We start from the raw sequence: 27688 nt of genomic DNA, 5'->3' as shown, positions 1-27688 counted from the left end.
GGGGGTTCAGGGGGGACAGGTTTTGGTACTCACAGTCGTAGAGTAGTCCGGGGGTCCTCCCTGAGGTGTTGGTTCTCCACCAGCCGAGTCGGGGTCGCCGGGTGCAGTGTTGCAAGTCTCACGCTTCTTGCGGGGAGTTGCAGGGTTCTTTAAAGCTGCTTCTTGAAACAAAGTTGCAGTCTTTTTGGAGCAGGTCCGCTGTCCTCGGGAGTTTCTTGTCGTCGTCGAAGCAGGGCAGTCCTCAGAGGATTCAGAGGTCGCTGGTCCCTTTGGAAGGCGTCGCTGGAGCAGAGTTCTTTGGAAGGCAGGAGACAGGCCGGTGAGTTTCTGGAGCCAAGGCAGTTGTTGTCTTCTGGTCTTCCTCTGCAGGGGTTTTCAGCTGGGCAGTCCTTCTTCTTGTTGTTGCAGGAATCTAATTTTCTAGGGTTCAGGGTAGCCCTTAAATACTAAATTTAAGGGCGTGTTTAGGTCTGGGGGGTTAGTAGCCAATGGCTACTAGCCCTGAGGGTGGGTACACCCTCTTTGTGCCTCCTCCCAAGGGGAGGGGGTCACAATCCTAACTCTATTGGGGGAATCCTCCATCTGCAAGATGGAGGATTTCTAAAAGTTAGAGTCACTTCAGCTCAGGACACCTTAGGGGCTGTCCTGACTGGCCAGTGACTCCTCCTTGTTGCTTTCTTTGTTCCCTCCAGCCTTGCCGCCAAAAGTGGGGGCCGTGGCCGGAGGGGGCGGGCAACTCCACTAAGCTGGAGTGCCCTGCTGGGCTGTGACAAAGGGGTGAGCCTTTGAGGCTCACCGCCAGGTGTCACAGCTCCTGCCTGGGGGAGGTGTTAGCATCTCCACCCAGTGCAGGCTTTGTTACTGGCCTCAGAGTGACAAAGGCACTCTCCCCATGGGGCCAGCAACATGTCTCTAGTGTGGCAGGCTGCTGGAACTAGTCAGCCTACCCAGACAGTCGGTTAAGTTTCAGGGGGCACCTCTAAGGTGCCCTCTGTGGTGTATTTTACAATAAAATGTACACTGGCATCAGTGTGCATTTATTGTGCTGAGAAGTTTGATACCAAACTTCCCAGTTTTCAGTGTAGCCATTATGGTGCTGTGGAGTTCGTGTTTGACAGACTCCCAGACCATATACTCTTATGGCTACCCTGCACTTACAATGTCTAAGGTTTTGTTTAGACACTGTAGGGGTACCATGCTCATGCACTGGTACCCTCACCTATGGTATAGTGCACCCTGCCTTAGGGCTGTAAGGCCTGCTAGAGGGGTGACTGACCTATACTTGCATAGGCAGTGAGAGGCTGGCATGGCACCCTGAGGGGAGTGCCATGTCGACTTACTCGTTTTGTTCTCACTAGCACACACAAGCTGGCAAGCAGTGTGTCTGTGCTGAGTGAGAGGTCTCCAGGGTGGCATAAGACATGCTGCAGCCCTTAGAGACCTTCCTTGGCATCAGGGCCCTTGGTACTAGAAGTACCAGTTACAAGGGACTTATCTGGATGCCAGGGTCTGCCAATTGTGGATACAAAAGTACAGGTTAGGGAAAGAACACTGGTGCTGGGGCCTGGTTAGCAGGCCTCAGCACACTTTCAATTGGAAACATAGCATCAGCAAAGGCAAAAAGTCAGGGGGCAACCATGCCAAGGAGGCATTTCCTTACAGTGACATTTTCCTTATTGCCTGTGTGTGTACAACAAATGCTTAACACTACCCTCTGATAAGCCTACTGCTCGACCACACTACCACAAAAGAGAGCATTAGTATTATATAATTCTGCCACTATCAACCTCTAAGGGGAACCTTTGGACTCTCAGATCTTGTAACCATTCCCTTTCTTTTGTTTGTTTCTGCTGTTTTTATTCCCCCCTTTCCTGGTTTTTCTGGTATTTGTGTTGGACTTGTAGTACTACCTTGTCCCTTTCCTGTACTTTTCCACTTCTTTTTAAAAAGAGGAACAAATATCTCCTGCAGTTGGAACTGTGGTCAGTTCCACCTCCTCTGTTGGGCCAGTACCCCCACTTGAAATACTAGACACATCGGTCAGAGGTAATTTTGACATCATCGAATTTCCGGGCAAATGTAAACACATGAATATTGCGATAATCATTGTCATCCCGCCTATGTTTTTTCAGCTTTGTTTTTGATATGCAATTGGTGCACATTAATTCCTTCCTTGAGAATATTGTAATTTTTGCAAGTGGCTTCTGGCAAATTTAGGTTCTTAATTTCTTGTTCCAGTGCAGCAATCTCTAATAAAAGTTTCTCTCCTTTCCTTTTGGCATGTCTAATTAAAATGTTAATCATGCCGACACAGAATGATAGAATCATGTGTTACCATTAGCCCAATAAGTCCAGGTCGCTAAAGGACGGTAAGATAATTACCCGGAGTCCACAAGGAACTTGTTTTAATTCTAACTATCTCTTCAAGGTGGTAGCATCCCACCATCTGGCGAGCTTGTTTAAGGCGTTCGGGTCTAATAAGTTTGTGTTTCAGACCCGCCTGTGTCTGCCCAATGCTGCTTTCCTTAGTTGCAACTGGTTTCATAGAGAAAAATTCCTCAGCCACCTTGTCTCTGATCCTCGAAGGATGTCATGTTGTACGTAATAATCTAGAACTTTGTAGGGTATGTATTAATGATTTTATTAAATAAAAGACCAGGAGTGCAAGTTCCCACATCAAGTAATGCACAGTAGATATAGCATGAAAGACTGCTAACTCTCAAACAACCAGGGTTCTTGCTCACTTGGTGGAACATCTCCTCTGACCAGTCAGTGCTGAACATCATAAAGCATGGTAACTGTAGGAAGTTGGCTCTGTATGTGCTCTTTCAAAGTAAGGAATTGCATGCACAGAGTCCAAGGGTTCCCCTTAGAGGTAAGATAGTGGCAAAAAGAGATCATACTAATGCTCTATTTTGTGGTAGTGTGGTCGAGCAGTAGGCTTATCCAAGGAGTAGTGTTAAGCATTTGTTGTACATACACACAGGCAATAAATGAGGAACACACACTCAGAGACAAATCCAGCCAATAGGTTTTGTTATAGAAAAATATATTTTCTTAGTTTATTTTAAGAACCACAGGTTCAAATTCTACATGTAATATCTCATTTGAAAGGTATTGCAGGTAAGTACTTTAGGAACTTTAAATCATTACATTAGCATGTATACTTTTTACATAAAACACAATAAGCTGTTTTAAAAGTGGACACTGCAATTTTCACAGTTCCTGGGGGAGGTAAAGTATGGTTATTTTTAACAGGTAAGTAAGTCACTTACAGGTTTCAGTTTTTGGTCCAAGGTGGCCCACTGTTGGGGGTTCAGAGCAACCCCAAGGTTATCACACCAGCAGCTCAGGGCCGGTCAGGTGCAAAGGTCAAAGAGGTGCCCAAAACACATAGGCTTCAATGGAGAGAAGGGGTGCCCCGGTTCCAGTCTGCCAGCAGGTAAGTACCCGCGTCTTCGGAGGGCAGACCTGGGGGGTTTTGTAGGGCACCGGGGGGGACACAAGTCAGCACAAAAAGTACACCCTCAGCAGCGCGGGGGTGGCCGGGTGCAGTGTGCAAACAAGCGTCGGGTTTTCAATGGTTTTCAATGAGAGACCAAGGGGTCTCTTCAGCGATGCAGGCAGGAAAGGGGGGGCTCCTCGGGGTAGCCACCACCTGGGCAAGGGAGAGGGCCTACTGGGGGTCACTCCTGCACAGGAGTTCCGTTCCTTTAGGTGCTGGGGGCTGCGGGTGCAGGGTCTTTTCCAGCCGTCGGGAAATGGAGTTCAGTCAGTCGCGGTCAGGGGGAGCCTCGGGATTCCCTCTGCAGGCGTCGCTGTGGGGGCTCAGGGGGGACAACTTTGGTTACTCACAATCTTGGAGTCGCCGGAGGGTCCTCCCTGAGGTGTTGGTTCTCCACCAGTCGAGTCGGGGTCGCCGGGTGCAGTGTTGCAAGTCTCACGCTTCTTGCGGGGAGTTGCAGGGGTCTTTAAATCTGCTACTTGAAACAAAGTTGCAGTTCTTTTTGGAGCCGGGCCGCTGTCCTCGGGAGTTTCTTGTCTTTCTCGAAGTAGGGCTGTCCTCAGAGGATTCAGAGGTGGCTGGTCCCTTGGAAAGCGTCGCTGGAGCAGGTTTCTTTTGGAAGGCAGGAGACAGGCCGGTAAGTCTGGGGCCAAAGCAGTTGGTGTCTTCTGTTCTTCCTCTGCAGGGGTTTTTCAGCTCAGCAGTCCTCTTCTTGTAGTTTCAGGAATCTGTTTTCCTAGGTTCAGGGAAGCCCTTAAATACTAAATTTAAGGGCGTGTTTAGGTCTGGGGGGTTAGTAGCCAATGGCTACTAGCCCTGAGGGTGAGTACACCCTCTTTGTGCCTCCTCCCAAGGGGAGGGGGTCACATCCCTAATCCTATTGGGGGAATCCTCCAACTGCAAGATGGAGGATTTCTAAAAGTTAGTCACTTCAGTTCAGGACACCTTAGGGGCTGTCCTGACTGGCCAGTGACTCCTCCTTGTTTTTCTCATTATTTTCTCCGGCCTTGCCGCCAAAAGTGGGGGCCGTGGCCGGAGGGGGCGGGCAACTCCACTAGCTGGAGTGTCCTGCGGTGCTGGAACAAAGGGGTGAGCCTTTGAGGCTCACCGCCAGGTGTTACAGGTCCTGCCTGGGGGAGGTGTTAGCATCTCCACCCAGTGCAGGCTTTGTTACTGGCCTCAGATTGACAAAGGCACTCTCCCCATGGGGCCAGCAACATGTCTCTAGTGTGGCAGGCTGCTGGAACCAGTCAGCCTACACAGATAGTTGGATACAGTTTCAGGGGGCACCTCTAAGGTGCCCTCTGGGGTGTGTTTCACAACAAAATGTACACTGGCATCAGTGTGCATTTATTGTGCTGAGAAGTTTGATACCAAACTTCCCAGTTTTCAGTGTAGCCATTATGGTGCTGTGGAGTTCGTGTTTGACAGACTCCCAGACCATATACTCTTATGGCTACCCTGCACTTACAATGTCTAAGGTTTGGCTTAGACACTGTAGGGGCACAGTGCTCATGCACTGGTGCCCTCACCTATGGTATAGTGCACCCTGCCTTAGGGCTGTAAGGCCTGCTAGAGGGGTGTCTTACCTATACTGCATAGGCAGTGAGAGGCTGGCATGGCACCCTGAGGGGAGTGCCATGTCGACTTACTCATTTTGTTCTCACTAGCACACACAAGCTGGTAAGCAGTGTGTCTGTGCTGAGTGAGGGGTCTCCAGGGTGGCATAAGACATGCTGCAGCCCTTAGAGACCTTCCCTGGCATCAGGGCCCTTGGTACCAGAGGTACCAGTTACAAGGGACTTACCTGGATGCCAGGGTGTGCCAATTGTGGATACAAAAGTACAGGTTAGGGAAAGAACACTGGTGGTGGGGCCTGGTTAGCAGGCCTCAGCACACTTTCAATTCAAAACCTAGCATCAGCAAAGGCAAAAAGTCAGGGGGTAACCATGCCAAGGAGGCATTTCCTTACAGTAACCGTCTGGAGCTAACTGCCCGACCTCTCACCATACCATCCTGGAAACAGACTTTCAGCAGAGAACATTACACTGCTCAAAGTAAAGGTGCAAACGCACCTTCACAAAGACGCCATCGAACCAATACCACCTCAACAATAAGGCTCAGGAATGTGTACGCTGCATTTCCTAATTCCCAGAAAAGATGGCTCCCTCAGGCCCATTCATGATCTAAGGCTCCTCAACAAATAAATACACTCAAGAACATTTTCATATGGTCACCATTCAGGATGTCATACCTCTTATACATCAGAGCACCAGCATGACTGCTCTCGACCTGAAGGATGCCTACTTCCATATACCAATACACCTAGTGCATCAGTGCTACCTCAGGTTTGCGGTCAACAGGTAACACAGTTTGGGATCCAGTGTGACAAAATGCCACCTCCAGCCTGAAAAATTCAGCCATGCTTAGGAGCAGTCCGCAACTCGGAACACGGGCTGGCCTACCCCAGCACTGCACTTCCGCATTTTCAACCAGACCACCAGGTCACTACCAGGACAGTTACACTCTTAGGCATGACAGCTTCCTGCATTGCAATAGTGTCTTATGCAAATCTAGTCATGTCTGTTGCAGGAATGCCTAGCGCAGCAATGGTCTCCAGCAGTTGATAATTGGGAATATCTAGTGTTGGTCAGCTGCCTCACTTGTCACTCTCTTGTGGTGGAACACTGAAAATCTGTTGCAAGGGCAGACTTATTCAACCCAGTTTTGTGGGATACCATCGCAGTGGGTGCCTCCCTTTTCTGATGGGGAGCACAGTTGCAAACTTTTGACCATCCAAGGCCACTGGGAACCCAGATTCCAGGGCATTCTCATCATTTACTTAGAACTTCGAGAAGTTCACCTTGCATTGAAGGCTTTTGTTTCCCCATCTGGTAGGCAAAGTCGTCCTCGTCCTGATGGACCACACCATAGCCATATTTTACCTTGAAAAAAGGGGAGGGGCTCAGTCTCCACTCCACAGCTCCCCGTTCGCCCAGCACATCTGGCAGTGGGCTCTTCCTTGCAAAATCCACCTACAAGTGGAGTATCCTTTGGGTTTAGACAATGGCCTTGCCATCCTCCTCAGCAAGATGCAGTAACACATCCATGAGTGGGACCTCCACCCGCATGTCCTTCACCAGTGCTTCCGGTGATAGGGCTTTCCCCAAATAGACCTGTTTATGACTGTAGAAAGTGTAAAATGACCAGACTTAGCATCTATGTTCCCACACCTACAGTCCAAAGACAATGCACTATGGATTAACTGGTCAGGGACATTTGCCTACACTTTTCCTCCTTTCCCTCTGCCTCCATTTGTGGTTCGGAGGTTGACAGTCATCCCTCACTCTCATTCTAGTGGCCCCCAGTTGGGCCCACCAACCTTGGTTTACAACACTTGGTTCTGCACAAGAGACTTCCGATCGGGCCACAGCTTCTCTTGCAGAACCATGGAGAAATGTAGCACCTGGACACCGAATCCCTCAATCTGGTTCCTGAAGTCTTAGAATTCAGATATCTCAGATTACCTCACAAATGCATGGTCATCCTGAAGGAAGCACATAGACCCACTACCCATGCATGCTACACAGCTAAATGGAAACGATTTGCCCACTGCTGTTACTCAAAACATATTACCCCGCTCACAGCTAGAGTACAAGATATTGTCTCCTAGCTGCTGCATCTACAAACTTGCAGACTGTATTCACTTCTGTTCGGCACCATCTAGCTGCTGTGACTGCTAACTCCAAAATAAAAAACATCTCTCCCTTTTCAAAGTTCCAGTTCTGAAAGCTTTCATGGAGGGCCTCAAGAGGGTAATCCCTCCCTACACCCCACCGGCTCCAGCATGGAATCTCAGCATCAACCCATCCAGACTCATGGGTCCCCCTGTTGAGCCTTTTCACTCTTGCCCTCTCCAATTTCTCTCATGTAAGGTGGATTTTCTAGTTGCCATTACTCCCCTACGGCGTTTTAGTGAGCTCTAGGCACTAACTCTAGAAGAACCTTTCAAGTGCATAGGGACGGTCATCCTCCGCACCAACAAAAAATGCCGTTCTAGGGTGGTTTCACAATTTCACCTGAACCAATCAGTAGAACTCTGTTTTTCCCCCTCAACCAGACTCTGTAGCAGAAAGGGCTCTTCACACGCTAGATGTCAAATAAGCCCTGTTGTATTATGTAGATCGGAAGAAACCCGTCAGAAAAACTCAGCAACTATTTGTCACTTTCTCAAAACACCACAAAGGAAGGTCTTACCAAATAGACATGGCCATTACCAAATGGATAGTTAGATGCGTCCAGACCTGGAATTTTAAAGCAAAGAAATCCTTAACAGTCCGTCCTCAAGCTCACTCTACTCTCAAAAAGAGGCCCTCCCTTTCTGGGGAATATTCCAGTAGCTGACATATGTAAAGCAGCTACTGGTCCACACCACACACCTTTAGAAAACACTACTGTGTGGGCCAAAGTTGGCCAGGCAGTACTCCGTACACTTTTTCAATATACTGCAACACCCACATGTTAGCCACTTCTTTTGGGAGATTTGGGAGATACTGCTTTACAGTCTATGCACAGCATGTGTATTTGCAGCCACACATGCCTTGAACGGAAAATATTAATTATCCAGTAGACATCTGTTAGTGGCATGTGGTCCTGTAGATTCACATGCGTCTACCCCTTCTCCTCAAACACCTGTGGCCGTTGCAACTGTCTTGCTATTTCACTTTCATTTTTTGCATGGACATCCCTCTATACATCGCTTTGGAACTCACTCCAGCCTCACCCGCCTTACTGGGAAAAAAACAATCTAACAATGGAGTTGATGCCCACATGCATTACTAGCAAGAAGAGGAGTCACTGAACCTTGTTACTTGAAAGACATCTTGAAAGAAAACTTGCAGACATCTGGGCCCAACACTAGATGGCAGGAGTAAGCACAGCATGAAAATCTACAGCACTACATGCTAGGAACAGATGTCTACCGAGTAAGTAACATTTTCTTATCGGAGGGTAAGTGAACCGTCCCTCTTGTGGGCTTGTGATAGTGTTATTAAGCAATTTCAATGGTACATATTTATTTTGCCAGCTGGATACTACTCAGAAAGTTTGGGAGCCGATTCCTTGTTCAACTGCTGCGGAGTCTGTACTTGTCAAACCTTCAGAACAAAAACTTCTACAGGCTACATCCATTGCCTACAATCACAGTGTACGCACCAACCCAGATGATGAAGGCTCAATGTCTTTCTCAGGTAACATGCACATTTTTTTTCAAGCACTGTTGCCCAGGTTGACATAAGTTGGAGTGTGTTTAACATTTTACTTCCTTCTGTCAATAGGTGAGAGGGGACATGTGCAGCGGCTTTACTCTGAACATTACTACAGTAATCATTCGGGTGTGTCTCAGGTAAAATAAATCCTAGAAACACATTTATGATGACAGTATGTTTCACTGTAATGCAGTTGGGATACTGTATTGCAGCATTTTTCTGCAGTTTTTTTACCCTTAGCAAGGCCTCAAAAAACCTTTCTGTTGGTTAACTGCTCAGTTTGTGGAAATAAAAAACACATTTGTAAACCTGTTAAAAGGGTGCTGTTCGATTTAAGAAGCAGACAGCCCAGGGTGAATGGCTAAACCAACATCATGTCACATAGAAGACACCAAACTAAACTCACAGACACAATAAAGACTATCTATATGGCTATACCATGGATAACATAACATTGAGACACATAATGTCTGGAGAGAGGAGATAGAAGTGCCTAAATACATTAGTCTTGCTCACATTGTTAACTCATTTGGTAGTGAAAGTCACTGCGTTTTTGTTTCAAATTTAACTTTTACAGATAAATCAAAACAGTAGAAAAACACTGTAGGAAGTTAGCTCTGTAAATACTATCCCAAAGTGAGAGATAGTGTGCACAGAGTCCAAGGGTTCCCCTTAGAGGTTGATAGTGGCAAAATTAGATAATACTAATGCTCTATTTTGTGGTAGTGTGGTCGAGCAGTAGGCTTATCAGAGGGTAGTGTTAAGTATTTGTTGTGCACACACAGGCAATAAATGAGTAACACACACTCAAAGACTTAACTCAGGCCAATAGTTTTTATATAGAAAAATATATTTTCTTAATTTATTTTAGAACCACAGGATTCAAGATTTGAAGTAAGTACATAAAATGCAAGCTACTTCACACAGGTAAGTATAGAACTTTGGTTTAAAACAGTAGTACACACAGTTTTGGTTAAAATGACAATAACCTATTGTAGGAAGTTGGCTCAGTATGTGCACACTATTTCTTACTTTGAAATAGTATAGAGTCCAAGGGTTCCCCTTAGAGGTAGGATAGTGGCAAAAGTAGATCATTCTAATGCTCTATTTTGTGGTAGTGTGGTCTAGCAGTAGGCTTATCAGAGGGTAGCATTAAGCATTTGTTGTACACACAGGCAATAAATGAGGAACACACTCAAAGACTTACTCCAGGCCAATAGGTTTTTATATTGAAAAATATATGTTCGATGGCATCTGTCGCTGTAGATACACATGTTCTGCATAGCTCGCCATCTGGTGTTGGGTCGGAGTGTTACAAGTTGTTTTTCTTCGAAGAAGTCTTTCGAGTCACGGGACCGAGTGACTCCTCCTTCTGTCTCCATTGCGCATGGGCGTCGACTCCATCTTCGATTGTTTTTTTTCCGCCATCGGGTTCGGACGTGTTCCTGTCGCTCCGAGTTTCGGAACAGAAAGTTAGTAAATTTCGGAAGATTTTCGTCGGTATTGTTGCGTTCGGGATCGGCGTAGTTAGATTCAACACCGCATCGAAGATCGATGCGCTCCGGTGCCCTTCGGGGTACTTTTCGATCCCCCGTCGGGGCCTGGTCGGCCCGACCGCGTGTCTAACACCGCCGATGGAACGGACCCCGTTCAGTTTTTGTCCCAAATGCCACAACAAATACCCGTATACAGACCAACATTTGGTCTGTAACCTGTGCCTGTCACCTGAGCACAGTGAGGAGACTTGCGAAGCCTGTCGCGCGTTCCGGTCCCGAAAGACACTCCGTGACCGTCGAGCCAGGAGACTTCAGATGGCGTCCACGCCGACAGCGCACCGAGAGTTCGAGGAACAAGAGGAAGAAGAAACCTTTTCGATCCACGAATCGGACTCCGAGGAATTCGACGATCAAAGAACCGTGAGTAAGACGTCGAAAACAACACATAAGAAAAGTGACAAGGCCCAGGGGACGCCACTGCCACCAGGCCATGGCTCCACCCATAAATACGGTGACCGACCATCGGCACCGAAAAAGGCCCACACAGTGCCGAGATCTTCCGACTCCGGTCGAGACACCGGCACGCAGCCTTCTCGGGATCGAGAAAGTACTGGAGAGAAGCAACGACACCGAGATAGCGGTGTAGAAACGGCTCGACGCCGAGACAGCGGCACCGACGAAGATCGACGCCGAGAGGTTTCGACTCTAAAAAAGAAAAAAGGCACCTCGGAGCCGAAAAAAGATACAGGCAGGGTTTCGGTGCCGAAACAACCCGTAACCGACCCAGGTCCAGGCTCTTATACAGAGGAGCAATCACTGTCCTCTCAGATGCGAAAGCATAGGTTTGAGGAAGAGCTGCAATCCACCGAAGTGGACCATACGCAAAAACGTATTTTCATACAGCAGGGAACAGGAAAAATCAGTACCCTTCCCCCTATTAGGAGAAAAAGGAGACTGGAGTTTCAAACAGACCAGGCGCCACAAACAAAGATGGTGAAAAAGGTGACTCCACCACCCTCTCCTCTACCTGTAATTACGTCTCACCGAGGCAAACTCCGTCACATTCCCCGGCTCACACCACCATGAGCCAAGGTGACCAGGATCAAGACGCTTGGGACTTATATGACGCCCCAGTGTCGGACAACAGTCCGGAGGCATATCCAACAAAGCCCTCACCACCTGAAGACAGCACAGCATATTCTCAAGTGGTGGCTAGAGCAGCACAATTCCACAACGTAAACCTCCACTCAGAACAAGTCGAGGATGACTTTTTATTCAACACCCTCTCCTCCACCCACAGCTCCTACCAAAGCCTGCCTATGCTGCCAGGTATGCTTCGGCACGCAAAGGAAATCTTCAAGGAGCCGGTCAAAAGTAGGGCAATAACGCCAAGGGTGGAAAAGAAATATAAAGCACCTCCTACAGACCCTGTTTTCATCACCACACAGCTGCCACCAGATTCTGTCGTAGTGGGAGCAGCTCGGAAGAGAGCCAACTCCCACACATCTGGGGAGGCACCACCCCCAGATAAAGAGAGCCGCAAGTTCGATGCAGCTGGGAAAAGAGTCGCAGTACAAGCTGCAAACCAGTGGCGCATCGCTAACTCTCAGGCACTACTTGCGCGCTATGACAGAGCCCATTGGGATGAGATGCAACACCTCATCGAGCATCTACCCAAGGAACTTCAAAAAAGGGCAAAGCAGGTGGTTGAGGAAGGACAGAACATATCAAATAACCAGATACGATCTTCTATGGACGCAGCAGACACAGCTGCAAGAACAATTAATACATCTGTGACCATTAGAAGGCATGCATGGCTAAGAACGTCTGGGTTCAAACCAGAGATACAGCAGGCAGTGCTCAATATGCCATTCAACGAAAAACAACTGTTCGGACCAGAAGTGGACACGGCAATCGAAAAACTTAAAAAAGACACTGACACTGCTAAAGCCATGGGCGCACTCTACTCCCCGCAGAGCAGAGGAACCCTACAGCACCTTCCCCAAGACACCCTTTAGAGGGGGGTTTCGGGGTCAGGCCACACAAGCCAGCACCTCGCAGGCAACACCGTCCAGCTACCAGGGACAGTACAGGGGAGGCTTTCGGGGCCAATACAGAGGAGGGCAATTCCCTAGGAATAGAGGAAAATTCCAAAGCCCCAAAACCCCTACAACCAAGCAGTGACTCAGATGTCACTCACCCCCTCCACACAACACCAGTGGGGGGAAGAATAGGTCATTATTACAAAGCATGGGAGGAAATAACTACAGACACTTGGGTCTTAGCAATTATCCAACATGGTTATTGCATAGAATTCCTACAATTCCCTCCAAACATACCACCGAAAGCACAGAAATTGTCAAAACAACATTCCGACCTTCTGGAAATAGAAGTTCAAGCACTATTGCAAAAGAATGCAATCGAATTAGTACCAAACACACAAACAAACACAGGAGTCTATTCACTGTACTTCTTAATACCAAAAAAGGACAAAACACTGAGACCAATCCTAGACCTCAGAATACTAAACACCTACATCAAATCAGACCACTTTCACATGGTCACGCTACAAGAGGTGTTACCATTGCTAAAACTACAGGACTACATGACAACCTTAGACCTCAAAGACGCGTATTTCCATATACCAATACATCCATCTCACAGAAAATACCTACGGTTCGTATTCGAAGGAATACATTACCAATTCAAAGTATTGCCTTTTGGTTTAACAACCGCACCAAGAGTCTTTACAAAATGTCTAGCAGTAGTGGCTGCACACATCAGAAGGCAGCAAATACATGTATTCCCGTATCTAGACGATTGGCTAATCAAAACCAATTCACTAACAAAGTGCTTACAACACACAAATCAAATCATACAAACCCTCTACAAACTCGGTTTCACCGTCAACTTTGCAAAATCCAACATTTTGCTGTGCAAAGTACAACAATACCTGGGAGCCATAATAGACACAACAAAAGGAGTAGCCACTCCAAGTCCACAAAGAATTCAAAATTTCAACAAGATCATACAACGCATGTATCCAACACAAACGATACAAGCAAAGATGATATTACAACTCCTAGGCATGATGTCTTCATGCATAGCCATTGTCCCGGACGCAAGACTACACATGAGGCCCTTACAACAGTGCCTAGCATCACAATGGTCACAAGCACAGGGTCACCTTCTAGATCTGGTGTTGATAGACCGCCAAACTTACCTCTCGCTTCTATGGTGGAACAGTATAAATTTAAACAAAGGGCGGCCATTCCAAGACCCAGTGCCACAATACGTAATAACAGATGCTTCCATGACAGGGTGGGGAGCACACCTCGATCAACACAGCATACAAGGACAATGGAACGTACATCAAACAAAACTGCATATAAATCACCTAGAAATGCTAGCAGTTTTTCACGCATTACGGGCTTTCCAACCAATTATAACTCACAAATACATTCTTGTCAAAACAGACAACATGACAACTATGTATTATCTAAACAAACAGGGGGGGACACACTCAACGCAGTTGAGTCTTCTAGCACAGAAAATATGGCGATGGGCAATTCACAACCACATTCGCCTAATAGCGCAGTTTATTCCAGGGATCCAGAATCAACTTGCAGACAATCTCTCTCGAGATCACCAACAAGTCCACGAATGGGAAATTCACCCCCAAGTTCTAAACACTTACTTCAGACTCTGGGGAACACCTCAAATAGACTTGTTTGCAACAAGAGAGAACGCAAAATGCCAAAACTTCGCATCCAGATACCCACACAGGCAGTCCCAAGGCAATGCCCTATGGATGAACTGGTCAGGGATATTTGCCTACGCTTTTCCTCCTCTCCCTCTCCTTCCTTATCTGATAAACAAATTGAGTCAAAACTCAAGCGCGTTGAGAGGTGTGTCCGGGGGCAGGAGCCCTTTAACTTTCCACAGCGCTCCCGCCGTCGCGGGAAGCGCGTTGAGAGGTGTGTCCGGGGGCAGGAGCCCTTTAACTTTCCACAGCGCTCCCGCCGTCGCGGGAAGCGCGTTGAGAGGTGTGTCCGGGGGCAGGAGCCCTTTAAATTCCAACAGCGCTCCCGCCGTCGCGGGAAGCGCGTTGAGAGGTGTGTCCGGGGGCAGGAGCCCTTTAAATTTCTACAGCGCTCCCGCCGTCGCGGGAAGCGCGTTGAGAGGTGTGTCCGGGGGCAGGAGCCCTTTAACTTTCCACAGCGCTCCCGCCGTCGCGGGATGCGCGCGGGCGGCGCCCGGGCAAAGCCCGGGCCAAGGGCGGGCCCGTCCTTGCCCGTCATTGCCAGGAAGAGGCAGGGCAGGGCCACCCCCCTAACTTTCACATCAAGACACTCGGTTTAGGCAGCTCACAAGTAGCTGGCCGCCTGAAGGTACTGTGCCAATACCTACCCCTAAAAAAAAAGGTCCTTTTATAGAGGGCCTTAGGACGGAACTCACCCTTTCCCAGCATAGTGCTTCTCTCATTATTATCTGCTAGATTTGAAGTGGGGCCGGGTCGCTGCCTCTCTACTTTATTGCAAGAAGTTTACTTGTAATTTTTGAGTGTAAAACCTTTATTTAAATACTTGTCATATTCACTGTCAGTATTTATCATTTAGGCTTACCCCCACTAGACCTACTTCTATTCTTGTCCATAAATACATATTTGTGCTCTGGTTTCATTAGAGCTGAAGTAGCATATAGGTGGCCCAAAGCATGGGAAAACGTAAGGCATCAGAACCCCCAAGGGGGAAAGAGAAATCTACAAAAAAAACTCAGGAATGCGGGCGAGAATTGCACTATAGACTAAATTGATGATCTTATTGAGGAGGTAGAGTCATTATTATGTAGTAGGGCCACTGTCCGGGAGGGACCTGATAAAAAGATCACCTCTTACTACACAAAAAAAGTTGAACTAGAGGAAGATATAGTGACAGAGACTATTAGTCAGCAAGAGGGGGAGGTATCACCCGATATTAGGACTGGTAGCCCGAAGGATGCTACAACTCGATCCAGACATCCATGCACCATAGATAGTACTAGGAAGAAGGGCCACAAGCAGGAGTGTGAAGTTGTATGTTCCAATAAATATGCAGTCTTGGCAGAACTTGATAGTAATAAAGTACAGAATACACAAGAGGGGGAATTGCTGAATGAGTTATACCCAACTATTCCAATTGTACTGTTACCTAGAGAGAGGATCTCTCCATGCAACTTAGAACCAATGAATCCTCCAAAACATAAAACAAAAACTATAGCAGACCTCTATGACCTACTCTCTGGATTAATACAGGAAGTTAAGGACCTGAAACTTGAAGTAAGAACCCTATCAGATATTGTGGAAAAGGAGGGGGGTAGGGGTACCCACAAAGCTCAGTGCGAAAAGGAGACCCCCCTTATATCATTTCAGCCACAAGGTAGATCCACACGTTCTCAAAATTTAAATACTAACCCCAACCCTACCCCAGCTATAGCCAAGATTTCACAGCAACCGCAGGGATATACGAGAGGGGTAAACGGGGAAAATACTGGTCCACGCAATTACCCTAGAAGTAATGCTAGTGATCTATGGCAAAAAATAGGGAATCCACGAAGAGAATCCCGCTTGGTAAAAGGGCCCCAAAAGGGGAATGTGGAGCTTACTCAGATCACCCATCCCCAAGCATCTCATGACCGTAACCATTATACTACATGGAATCGACATTCTGTGGGGGATAGGTTTCCCATTAGGACCAATGTTGTTTATCTGTTAAATGTCCCAAAATTGGCCATAGATAGTAGTGAAGACGAAGATTCCCTAAAGAATAAGCTTACACATTGGATTAGGAATAAAAGACACTGTCTATCCATAATTCATTCAGATATAAAGAGGGCAGAAAGAATCTCAGGAGGGATGGGGCAACATGATGTTATTGCATTAACATTTAAGGATGGAAGCTTATCCAGAGGCCTGATTGACATGGAACAGAGAACTGCCGCCCCCACGATCAATGCCATGAGGTTCAGTTCGGATCCTTACATTACCAAACCCCTAGTCCCGAGGCCTAAGTATAATGTCATGGAGGGATCGCAAAAGAGAAACTGTGATTCCAATCTTGAAAGAGTAGATTGACTACTCCAGATTGATCAGGCACAAGTGGGACTAATTGGGGACCCAACAGTAGGTGAGCCCCTCATAGGGTCTGATCCTCATGTTACAGGGACAGGGAATATAGTGGAGTCTTTGCCCCGTAGGAAAGACTCGTCAGCATATTTGAGCCCTACTTCTAATGTTACAACCCCAAACGGGAGGGGTCCTATCACTATGATCTCCTGGAATGTAGCAGGCTTAAAAAATAAGCTTACAGACCCGGAATGGCAGGACTATATTGATCAATACCATGTCTGTCTCTTCCAAGAGACTTGGCTTAAAGACCCGCCGTATAAGCTAGGATATAAAACCTACTTTAATAGTGCAATTTCAGCTGCTAGAGGGAGACCGTCGGGGGGACTGGTTGTTTGGGTGAAAATCTCACTAAATGTTGAGATACGTATGCAAGCCACAGAGTCAGATGACATTTTATGGTTGGTAATGGGGGGAAAAAATAAGATAATATCCCACTTGTTCAATGTATATATAAGACCTAGAAGGACAAACTTGGAGTCGCCTGAAATAACTCTATTAGACGACCTGCTTAAAAAGATCCCAGGAGGAGAGACAATTATGATAGGGGGTGACCTTAATTGCAATTATGAACCCATAACTGGATTTGAACATTTAGCAGAAGAAGAAGATCGAGCCAGAGCAATCCCTTATTTAACAATAGAAAAAACCGTCCCAGGCACAGTGGCTGCATTGCAACTTATGGGCCTTACATTAAAACATGGACTGAGGGCATGTAATGGTAGAGTGGGTGAAGGAGGCCTTAATTTGGATACCTTCCAGAGAGGCAACTCTACCTCGAAAATAGATTATATTTTACATAGTATAAGTACATGGGGAAGATTAATGACTTTTAAAATTGATAAAAGAAGGGAAAGCGACCACTTCCCGTTAATAATTGAACTTAGCGCCCACCTCCTAGATTTGGATTTGGAATATGTAGAACATAATAAGGTGGAGTTACAACCCTTCCTCAGTAACAACAGACGGGATATAAAATGGCCTGCAATAATAGGCAATCTGGAGACTATGACAAATATTTACCATACATATTCTAATCTCCTAGAGCCTTATGTTGAAAATGAACTTACTGATATCCCCATCACGGCCATCCACCAATCAATGAGTATTGCACTAAGACCCTTCTTGACCAAACAGCCACGGTACAAGCCCAAAAAGGAGAAGGTGCAGATCACCCCAAGCAGCCCATGGTACACTACCAAATGTAGGGAGAGGAAAAGAGAGCTGATAGAGGCTCTAAAGCAAAAGAACCAATTGGCCATACAGCAGGCAAGGACCAGTTATAAGAAAACACTGGCAACTGCCCAAAGTAACTGGGAGGATCAAAAATGGCAAGATCTCCTGGAAGCAGCAAAAACCAGTGATGCTAGGATCTTCTGGAAAATAGTTACCCATGGTAGCAAAGAGGGGAACATTTCTACTGATCATCATATAGATCCCAATACATGGGTTAACTATTTTACACACCTTTATTCTGATCCCCCCAGCCTTGATTTCTATCCCTCAAGACATAAAACATTAGCCACTCAGGGCATCTTACCCGAGTTACAATTTAGCCTGGAGGAGACGGTGAACGCCATTGAAGCAATCAAGCTGGGGAAAGCCCCCGGTTTGGACAAGATCCCGGGGGACCTGTTCAAACATAGTTTAGAAATTTGGGCACCGTATCTAAATCTTTTAAGTAACGCTATATCAAGGGGAGGTCTTGTGCCCGAGACATGGAAAGGGGCAGAAATAATCCCAGTCTTCAAAAAAGGTTCCAGGGATGAACCAGGGAACTATAGACCTATTAGCCTCTTAGATGTCACGCAAAAAGTATATGCTAGACAGCTGCTGAATAGGATTAACAGCTGGATAGATGGAAACCGCATACTGACTATATACCAAGCTGGCTTTAGACAGCAGACGAGCACAGTCGATCAGGCCTTTAGGCTATTGACGATAATGTGGAAATATACTAGACTAACGAAAGGCCATCTCTATATCGCATTTGTGGATCTGCGCGCAGCCTTTGATCTAGTGCCAAGAGACTCCTTATGGGCTGCACTAGGGAAACAGGGTATGCCAGGGAACCTCTTGAGCCAGCTAGAGAGACTACATGAAAATACATTTGCAAAGGTTCGGTGGGGGCCAAAGGGTGAGTTGACAGACCCAATACCTATTAAGAGGGGGGTGAGACAGGGTTGTGTGCTTGCCCCAACCCTCTTCTCACTATACATTAATGATCTGGTTCACTATCTGAAGCAAAGCAACCATGACTCACCAAGATTGAACGGTGATCCTGTCCCCGCCCTCCTCTTTGCAGATGATACCATCCTATTATCTCAAACTCCCATGGGCTTGCAAACTCTATTAGATAAATTTAGCGAGTACTGCAGCCGGAAGGGATTAGAAATCAATACAAACAAGACCAAATACCTGACTGTTAACCCTCATAAAGCACTCAAGAGAAACATTCGGATTAGAGGGCAGGCATTGGAACGAGTAACAAATTTCAACTATCTAGGGATACTCCTTGATGCTAAATTGTCATGGGCACCGCATGTTAACAAAGCTGCTATTTCCTTAGCGCATAGCTCCATGGCAATTAGCAAAAATTATAAATGTTCAAGGTCTAGTATTGTTTCACTAGTATTTGAGATCTATAGGTGCAAAGCACAGGTTACTGCCCTATATGGTGCTGAACTCTGGGGATTCATAAATCTAACCCCATTGGTTACCCAGGAAAATAATTTTATGAGGGGGGTACTGGGTCTCCCTCCATCTACTCCACTGATTCCTTTAACCTATGATATTAACATGAAACAAATAGGTAAATTGGCAGCCTTGAGGCCCTTGCTTTACTGGTGTAGACTCTGGTCTACCCCTGAATTAATCCATTATAGGCAAGCGCTAATTGAGATTATAGACTTGGACAAGGCAATTTCCCTCCCGTGGCTCCATTATATAAGACAATGCTTTTACACTCTAGGCCTAAAATTTTACTGGGAAGAACCACATACACTTACAAAACAATCTAAGATTCAACTAAAACAAGTATTTTGGGACTTTACCCTTAACAGCCCTCTCTACAGCAAGGATCTAGGCAGACTCACTTTAAGTTTCCTGGATATTAAACCATTACCGTATGCTGAGGAATGGATAGATACTATCCAACCTAGACGAGCAAAAGTTTTATTTATGAAGCTTCGATATGGGACTCTCCAGGTTAAGGCTTTTACTTCTAAATGGGGCCCCTCAAATGGGAGAAGACAAGAGATGATTTGTGGGCTGTGTAATATGGAGACTCCTGAAACGACGGACCATGTCCTCTTAAACTGCAATGCCTATGATAAACCAAGGAGGAAATGGCTTCGACCTATTTGCAGGAACGTTGGAATCAGGAACTATAATGAAGCAGCTAGATTCTTGAGATCTAGTACGATACCATATGTTGTTTTTGGTTTAAGCCGGTTTTTACTAGCAATTTCATTTATTAGAGACAAGGCGGGCCTAAGGCTCTAGGATTCAGTTATCTATTCATTTTATTTTAAATAGTCCTCCCCTACCAAAGCAAAATAAGTGCCTGATGGCACTGGAGGCAAATTCTAAGGGTTTTATAAAAATTTAATACTGTAATTGATTCCTATTTATAGCTTTTAAAGATTAATATTTGCTTTTATCCAGACAGTCGGTTTTAGTAGCTAAATGAATATTAATTGTTGTTGGAATAATGTGTCTTTTGTAATACTTGATTGTTTGCCTTTTTTGGCCTTCAGCCGAATATAGGCATGTATGGGAAAAAGAAATCGTTGGGCATTAGAGATTCTCACTCAGCTCTTAAAAACTAGCAAAACAAGACCACTTGTGATGGTGATAGGCACATTGCCAAGATTCTTAGAAGCACTTTGGTATGCTAGGGACAAATGTCTTACAAAAGAAGCACGAAATTCTATTTTTACAATGGTCATTATTTGTGCTTACTTATAGTTCTAGAGACCAAGTGAACTTTCTTGCCAGTACACAGCCATTGCTATTAACAGTCAGATATCAATCCCATTTGTTTTGTGTACACAGATTGTATTTATGGTTATTCTATAATATTCTTGGTGCTTTGTAAAGTGATGTGTACTGTGTATTTCTACAGTGTTTTAATCGATCAATTGCTTATTCTTTTCTTTATCTAACTGTACTGTATGACCTTGGGGGAGTCCTGGATTTTATTCTTTTAATCTTATGATGGGTCTGGTTTTACTGTTTTTACCAAATTGCTTTTGTTTTCTTTTAGAAATGTATGAATTGTGTCGGTATGCTTTTATGGTATTGTTTTACCGAAATAAAGCTGAAATTGAAATTGAGTCAAAACAAACTCAAACTCATTTTAATAGCACCAACTTGGGCAAGGCAACCCTGGTACACAACACTGCTAGACCTATCAGTAGTACCCCACATCAAATTGCCCAACAGGCCGGATCTGTTAACACAACACAACCAACAGATCAGACATCCAGATCCAGCATCGCTGAATCTAGCAATCTGGCTCCTGAAATCCTAGAATTCGGACACTTACAACTTACCCAAGAATGTATGGAAGTCATAAAGCAAGCCAGAAGGCCGTCCACTAGGCACTGCTATGCAAGTAAATGGAAGAGGTTTGTCTGCTACTGCCATCATAATCAGATCCAACCTATACACGCAACTCCAAAGGATGTAGTGGGTTACTTGCTTCACTTACAAAAATCTAGCCTAGCCTTCTCTTCCATTAAAATACACCTTGCGGCAATATCTGCATACCTGCAGACTACCTATTCAACTTCCCTATATAGGATACCAGTCATTAAAGCATTCATGGAAGGGCTTAAAAGAATTATACCACCAAGAACACCACCTGTTCCTTCATGGAACTTAAATGTTGTCTTAACAAGACTCATGGGTCCACCTTTTGAACCCATGCACTCTTGCGAAATACAGTTCCTAACCTGGAAGGTTGCATTTCTCATCGCCATTACATCTCTAAGAAGAGTAAGCGAAATTCAGGCGTTTACAATACAAGAACCTTTTATACAACTACACAAAAATAAAGTCGTCCTAAGGACTAATCCTAAATTTTTACCAAAGGTTATTTCACCGTTCCACCTAAATCAAACAGTGGAACTACCAGTGTTCTTTCCACAGCCAGATTCCGTAGCTGAGAGGGCACTACATACATTAGATGTCAAAGGGCATTAATGTACTACATTGACAGAACGAAAAACATCAGAAAGACTAAACAACTATTTATTACATTCCAAAAACCTCATGCAGGAAACCCAATATCAAAACAAGGTATAGCCAGATGGATAGTTAAATGCATCCAAATCTGCTACCTTAAAGCAAAACGACAACTGCCCATTACACCAAGGGCACACTCAACCAGAAAAAAAGGTGCTACCATGGCCTTTCTAGGAAACATCCCAATGCAAGAAATATGTAAGGCAGCCACATGGTCTATGCCACACACGTTCACCAAGCACTACTGTGTAGACGTGCTATCCGCACAGCAAGCCACAGTAGGTCAAGCCGTGTTAAGAACGTTATTTCAAACCACTTCCATTCCTACAGGCTGAACCACCGCTTTTGGGGAGATAACTGCTTACTAGTCTATGCAGAACATGTGTATCTACAGCGACAGATGCCATCGAACTGAAAATGTCACTTACCCAGTGTACATCTGTTCGTGGCATCAGTCGCTGGAGATTCACATGTGCCCACCCACCTCCCCGGGAGCCTGTAGCAATTCGGAAGTTAGCTTCAACTTTGTATATTTGTATATATTTTATTTTAGCCTTAAATAGGTACATACTTAGTCACTCCATTGCATGGGCACTATTACTACAACACAACTCCTACCTCACCCTCTGTGGGGAAAACAATCGAAGATGGAGTCGACGCCCATGCGCAATGGAGACAGAAGGAGGAGTCACTCGGTCCCGTGACTCGAAAGACTTCTTCGAAGAAAAACAACTTGTAACACTCCGACCCAACACCAGATGGCGAGCTATGCAGAACATGTGAATCTCCAGCGACTGATGCCACAAACAGATGTACACTGGGTAAGTGACATTTTCATTTTGTAGTTTATTTTAGGAACCACAGGTTCAAGACGTACAAGTAATACTTTAAATGTAAGGTACTTCACTTAGATACTTTAGGAACTTTAAATAAAAGCAATATCACATACAGTCTTTGTAAAAATGGCAATAAGCTATTTTCAAAGCGGACACACTGCAAAAATCAACAGTTCCTGGGGGGAGGTAAATAAAGGTTAGTTTTGAAGGTAAGTAAAACACTTACAAGTCTCAAAGTTGGGGCATAGGCAGCCCACCGTTGGGGCTTCAGGGCAACCCCTAAGTTACCACGCCAGCAGCTCAGGGCCAGTCAGGTGCAGAGGTCAAAGAGGTGCCCAAAACACATAGGTTTCTATGGAGAACAGGGGTGCCCCGGTTCCAGTCTGCCAGCAGGTAAGTACCCGTGTCCTCAGGGGGGAGACCAGGGGTTTTGTAGGGCACCGGGGGGGGGCACAAGAAGGCACAGAAAGTACACCCTCAGCGGCACAGGGGCGGCCGGGTGCAGTGTGCAAACAAACAGGCGTCGGGTTTTGTATAGGAAGTTATGGAGGGACCCAGGGGTCACTTCAACGATGCAGGCAGGCACGGGGGGCTCCTTGGGGCAGCCACCACCTGAGCTAGGCAGAGGGTTGCCTGGGGGTCACTCTTGCACTGGAGTTCGGTTCCTTCAGGTCCTGGGGGCTGCGGGTGCAGTGTTGGTTCCAGGCGTCGGGTCCCTTGTTACAGACAGTCGCGGTCAGGGGGAGCTTCTGGATTCTCTCTGCAGGCGTCGCTGTGGGGGCTCAGGGGGGGTTGTCTCTGGTTACTCACGGGCTCGCAGTCGCCGGGGTTTCCTCCCTGAGCCCTGAGGTGTTGGTTTTCTGCAGGTCGAGCTGGGTGCGTCGGATGCAGAGTGGGAAGTCTCACGCTTCCGGCGGGAAACGTGAAGTCTTTAAAGCTGCTTCTTTGTTGCAAATAAGTTGCAGGTTTTTGAACAGGGCTGCTGTTCACAGGAGTTTCTTGGTCCTTGGGTGCAGGGCAGTCCTCTGAGGCTTCAGAGGTCGCTGGTCCCTGGTGGATGAGTCGCTGACAGGCCGGTAGGGCTGGGGCCAAGGCAGTTGTCGTCTCAGTCTTCTCTGCAGGGCCTCAGGTCAGCAGTCCTCCTTCTTGTTAAGGTTGCAGGAATCTAGTTTCCTAGGTTCTGGGGAGCGCCTAAATACTGAATTTAGGGGTATGTTTAGGCCTGGGAGGGCAGTAGCCAATGGCTACTGTCCTGGAGGGTGGCTACACCCTCTTTGTGCCTCCTCCCTGTGGGGAGAGGGGCACATCCATTGAGGCAATCCTCCACTCTCAAGATGGAGGATTTCTAAAAGCAGGAGTCACCTCAGCTCAGGACACCTTAGGTGCTGTCCTGACTGGTGGGTGGCTCCTCCTTGTGTTTCTAATTATCTCCTCCAGCCTTGCCGCCAAAAGTGGGGGCAGTGCCGGAGGGGCGGGCATCTCCACTAGCTGGGATGCCCTGTGGTGCTGTAACAAAAGGGGTGAGCTTTTGAGGCTCACTGCCAGGTGTTACAGTTCCTGGAGGGGGAGGTGAGAAGCACCTCGACCCAGTACAGGGGCTTTGTTCCTGGCCAGAAAGTGACAAAGGCACTCTCCCCATGTGGCCAGCAACATTTCTGGTGTGTGGCAGGCTGGCTGAAACTAGTCAGCCTACACTTGAAGTTGGGTTGGTATTCAGGGGGCACCTCTAAGGTGCCTTCTGGGTGTATGTTATAGTTCGATGGCATGTGTAGCTGCAGATACACATGCTGTGAACATCCCGCCATCTGGTGTTGGGCTCGGAGTGTTACAAGTTGTTTTTCTTCTAAGAAGTCTTTTCGAGTCACAAGACCGAGTGACTCCTCCCATTTCAACTCCATTGCGCATGGGCGTCGACTCCATCTTAGATTGTTTTTTTTCCACCATCATGTTCAGACGTGTTCCTTTTCGCTCCGTGTTTCGGGTCCGAAAGTTAGTCAGAATCTCGGAAAAATCATCGGTATTGTTTGCGTTCGGTATCTGGTTAGTTACAACAGATCGACACCGAATTAAGAAGAGCTCCGGGTGGCCCTTTGGGTTTTTTTTTTCCGATCCCCGTCGGGGCCTGGTCGGCCCGGCCACGTGTCTCTTCAAGGCTGATGGAACGGACCTGTAGGAAGTTGGCTCTGTATGTGCTATTTCAAAGTAAGGAATAGCATGCACAGAGTCCAAGGGTTCCCCTTAGAGGTAAAATAGTGGTAAAAATAGATAATACTAATGCTCTATTTTGTGGTAGTGTGGTCGAGCAGTAGGCTTATCCAAGGAGTAGTGTTAAGCATTTGTTGTACATACACATAGACAATAAATGAGGTACACACACTCAGAGACAAATCCAGCCAATAGGTTTTTATATAGAAAAATATCTTTTCTTAGTTTATTTTAAGAACCACAGGTTCCAATTCTACATGTAATAGCTCATTCGAAAGGTATTGCAGGTAAGTACTTTAGGAACTTCAAATCATCAAAATTGCATGTATACTTTTCAAGTTATTGACAAATAGCTGTTTTAAAAGTGGACACTTAGTGCAATTTTCACAGTTCCTGGGGGAGGTAAGTTTTTGTTAGTTTTACCAGGTAAGTAGGGCACTTACAGGGTTCAGTTCTCGGTCCAAGGTAGCCCACCGTTGGGGGTTCAGAGCAACCCCAAAGTCACCACACCAGCAGCTCAGGGCCGGTCAGGTGCAGAGTTCCAAGTGGTGCCCAAAACACATAGGCTAGAATGGAGAGAAGGGGGTGCCCCGGTTCCGGTCTGCTTGCAGGTAAGTACCCGCGTCTTCGGAGGGCAGACCAGGGGGGTTTTGTAGGGCACCGGGGGGGACACAAGTCCACACAGAAATTTCACCCTCAGCAGCGCGGGGGCGGCCGGGTGCAGTGTCGAAACAAGCGTTGGGTTTGTAACGGAAGTCAATGGGAGATCTAGGGATCTCTTCAGCGCTGCAGGCAGGCAAGGGGGGGGTTCCTCGGGGAAACCTCCACTTGGGCAAGGGAGAGGGACTCCTGGGGGTCACTCCTCCAGTGAAAGTCCGGTCCTTCAGGTCCTGGGGGCTGCGGGTGCAGGGTCTCTCCCAGGTGTCGGGACTTTAGGTTCAAAGAGTCGCGGTCAGGGGAAGCCTCGGGATTCCCTCTGCAGGCGGCGCTGTGGGGGCTCAGGGGGGACAGGTTTTTGTACTCACAGTCTTAGAGTAGTCCTGGGGTCCCTCCTGAGGTGTTGGATCGCCACCAGCCGAGTCGGGGTCGCCGGGTGCAGTGTTGCAAGTCTCACGCCTTTTGCGGGGAGCTTGCAGGGTTCTTTAAAGCCGCTGGAAACAAAGTTGCAGCTTTTCTTGGAGCAGGTCCGCTGTCCTCGGGAGTTTCTTGTCTTTTCGAAGCAGGGGCAGTCCTCAGAGGATGTCGAGGTCGCTGGTCCCTTTGGAAGGCGTCGCTGGAGCAGGATCTTTGGAAGGCAGGAGACAGGCCGGTGAGTTTCTGGAGCCAAGGCAGTAGTTGTCTTCTGGTCTTCCTCTGCAGGGGTTTTCAGCTAGGCAGTCCTTCTTCTTGTTGTTGCAGGAATCTAATTTTCTAGGGTTCAGGGTAGCCCTTAAATACTAAATTTAAGGGCGTGTTTAGGTCTGGGGGGTTAGTAGCCAATGGCTACTAGCCCTGAGGGTGGGTACACCCTCTTTGTGCCTCCTCCCAAGGGGAGGGGGTCACAATCCTAACCCTATTGGGGGAATCCTCCATCTGCAAGATGGAGGATTTCTAAAAGTTAGAGTCACCTCAGCTCAGGACACCTTAGGGGCTGTCCTGACTGGCCAGTGACTCCTCCTTGTTATTCTCATTATTTTCTCCGGCCTTGCCGCCAAAAGTGGGGCCTGGCCGGAGGGGGCGGGCAACTCCACTAGCTGGAGTGTCCTGCTGGGTTGGCACAAAGGAGGTGAGCCTTTGAGGCTCACCGCCAGGTGTGACAATTCCTGCCTGGGAGAGGTGTTAGCATCTCCACCCAGTGCAGGCTTTGTTACTGGCCTCAGAGTGACAAAGGCACTCTCCCCATGGGGCCAGCAACATGTCTCGGTTTGTGGCAGGCTGCTAAAACTAGTCAGCCTACACAGATAGTCGGTTAAGTTTCAGGGGGCACCTCTAAGGTGCCCTCTGTGGTGTATTTTACAATAAAATGTACACTGGCATCAGTGTGCATTTATTGTGCTGAGAAGTTTGATACCAAACTTCCCAGTTTTCAGTGTAGCCATTATGGTGCTGTGGAGTTCGTGTTTGACAGACTCCCAGACCATATACTCTTATGGCTACCCTGCACTTACAATGTCTAAGGTTTTATTTAGACACTGTAGGGGTACCATGCTCATGCACTGGTACCCTCACCTATGGTATAGTGCACCCTGCCTTAGGGCTGTAAGGCCTGCTAGAGGGGTGTCTTACCTATACTGCATAGGCAGTGAGAGGCTGGCATGGCACCCTGAGGGGAGTGCCATGTCGACTTACTCGTTTTGTCCTCACTAGCACACACAAGCTGGCAAGCAGTGTGTCTGTGCTGAGTGAGAGGTCTCCAGGGTGGCATAAGACATGCTGCAGCCCTTAGAGACCTTCCTTGGCATCAGGGCCCTTGGTACTAGAGGTACCAGTTACAAGGGACTTATCTGGATGCCAGGGTCTGCCAATTGTGGATACAAAAGTACAGGTTAGGGAAAGAACACTGGTGCTGGGGCCTGGTTAGCAGGCCTCAGCACACTTTCAATTGTAAACATAGCATCAGCAAAGGCAAAAAGTCAGGGGGCAACCATGCCAAGGAGGCATTTCCTTACACAACCCCCCCCCAAACGAAAGAGGATGAGACTAACCTTTCCCAAGAGAGTCTTCATTTTCTAAGTGGAAGAACCTGGAAAGGCCATCTGCATTGGCATGGGCAGTCCCAGGTCTGTGTTCCACTATAAAGTCCATTCCCTGTAGGGAGATGGACCACCTCAACAGTTTAGGATTTTCACCTTTCATTTGCATCAGCCATTTGAGAGGTCTGTGGTCAGTTTGAACTAGGAAGTGAGTCCCAAAGAGGTATGGTCTCAGCTTCTTCAGGGACCAAACCACAGCAAAGGCCTCCCTCTCAATGGCACTCCAACGCTGCT

General features: G+C 47.0%; 1 protein-coding gene across 6 annotated transcripts in view; it reads left to right on the top strand.

Moving 5' to 3' along the window:
* PRRC2A (proline rich coiled-coil 2A) overlaps positions 1-27688 on the top strand; it is a 1008219-nt gene that overhangs the window by 783900 nt on the left and 196631 nt on the right. For all 6 annotated transcript variants that reach the window (XM_069237153.1, XM_069237152.1, XM_069237151.1 and 3 more), the window contains exons 23-24: positions 8592-8754; positions 8842-8909. In XM_069237153.1, coding sequence (XP_069093254.1) covers positions 8592-8754; positions 8842-8909 — 231 coding nt within the window. The remainder of the gene's footprint in view (positions 1-8591; positions 8755-8841; positions 8910-27688) is intronic.

This window comes from Pleurodeles waltl, chromosome 6, assembly GCF_031143425.1.
Source record: "Pleurodeles waltl isolate 20211129_DDA chromosome 6, aPleWal1.hap1.20221129, whole genome shotgun sequence".
NCBI lineage: Eukaryota > Metazoa > Chordata > Amphibia > Caudata > Salamandridae > Pleurodeles > Pleurodeles waltl.
This window is presented reverse-complemented; position numbering and strand designations above follow the sequence as displayed.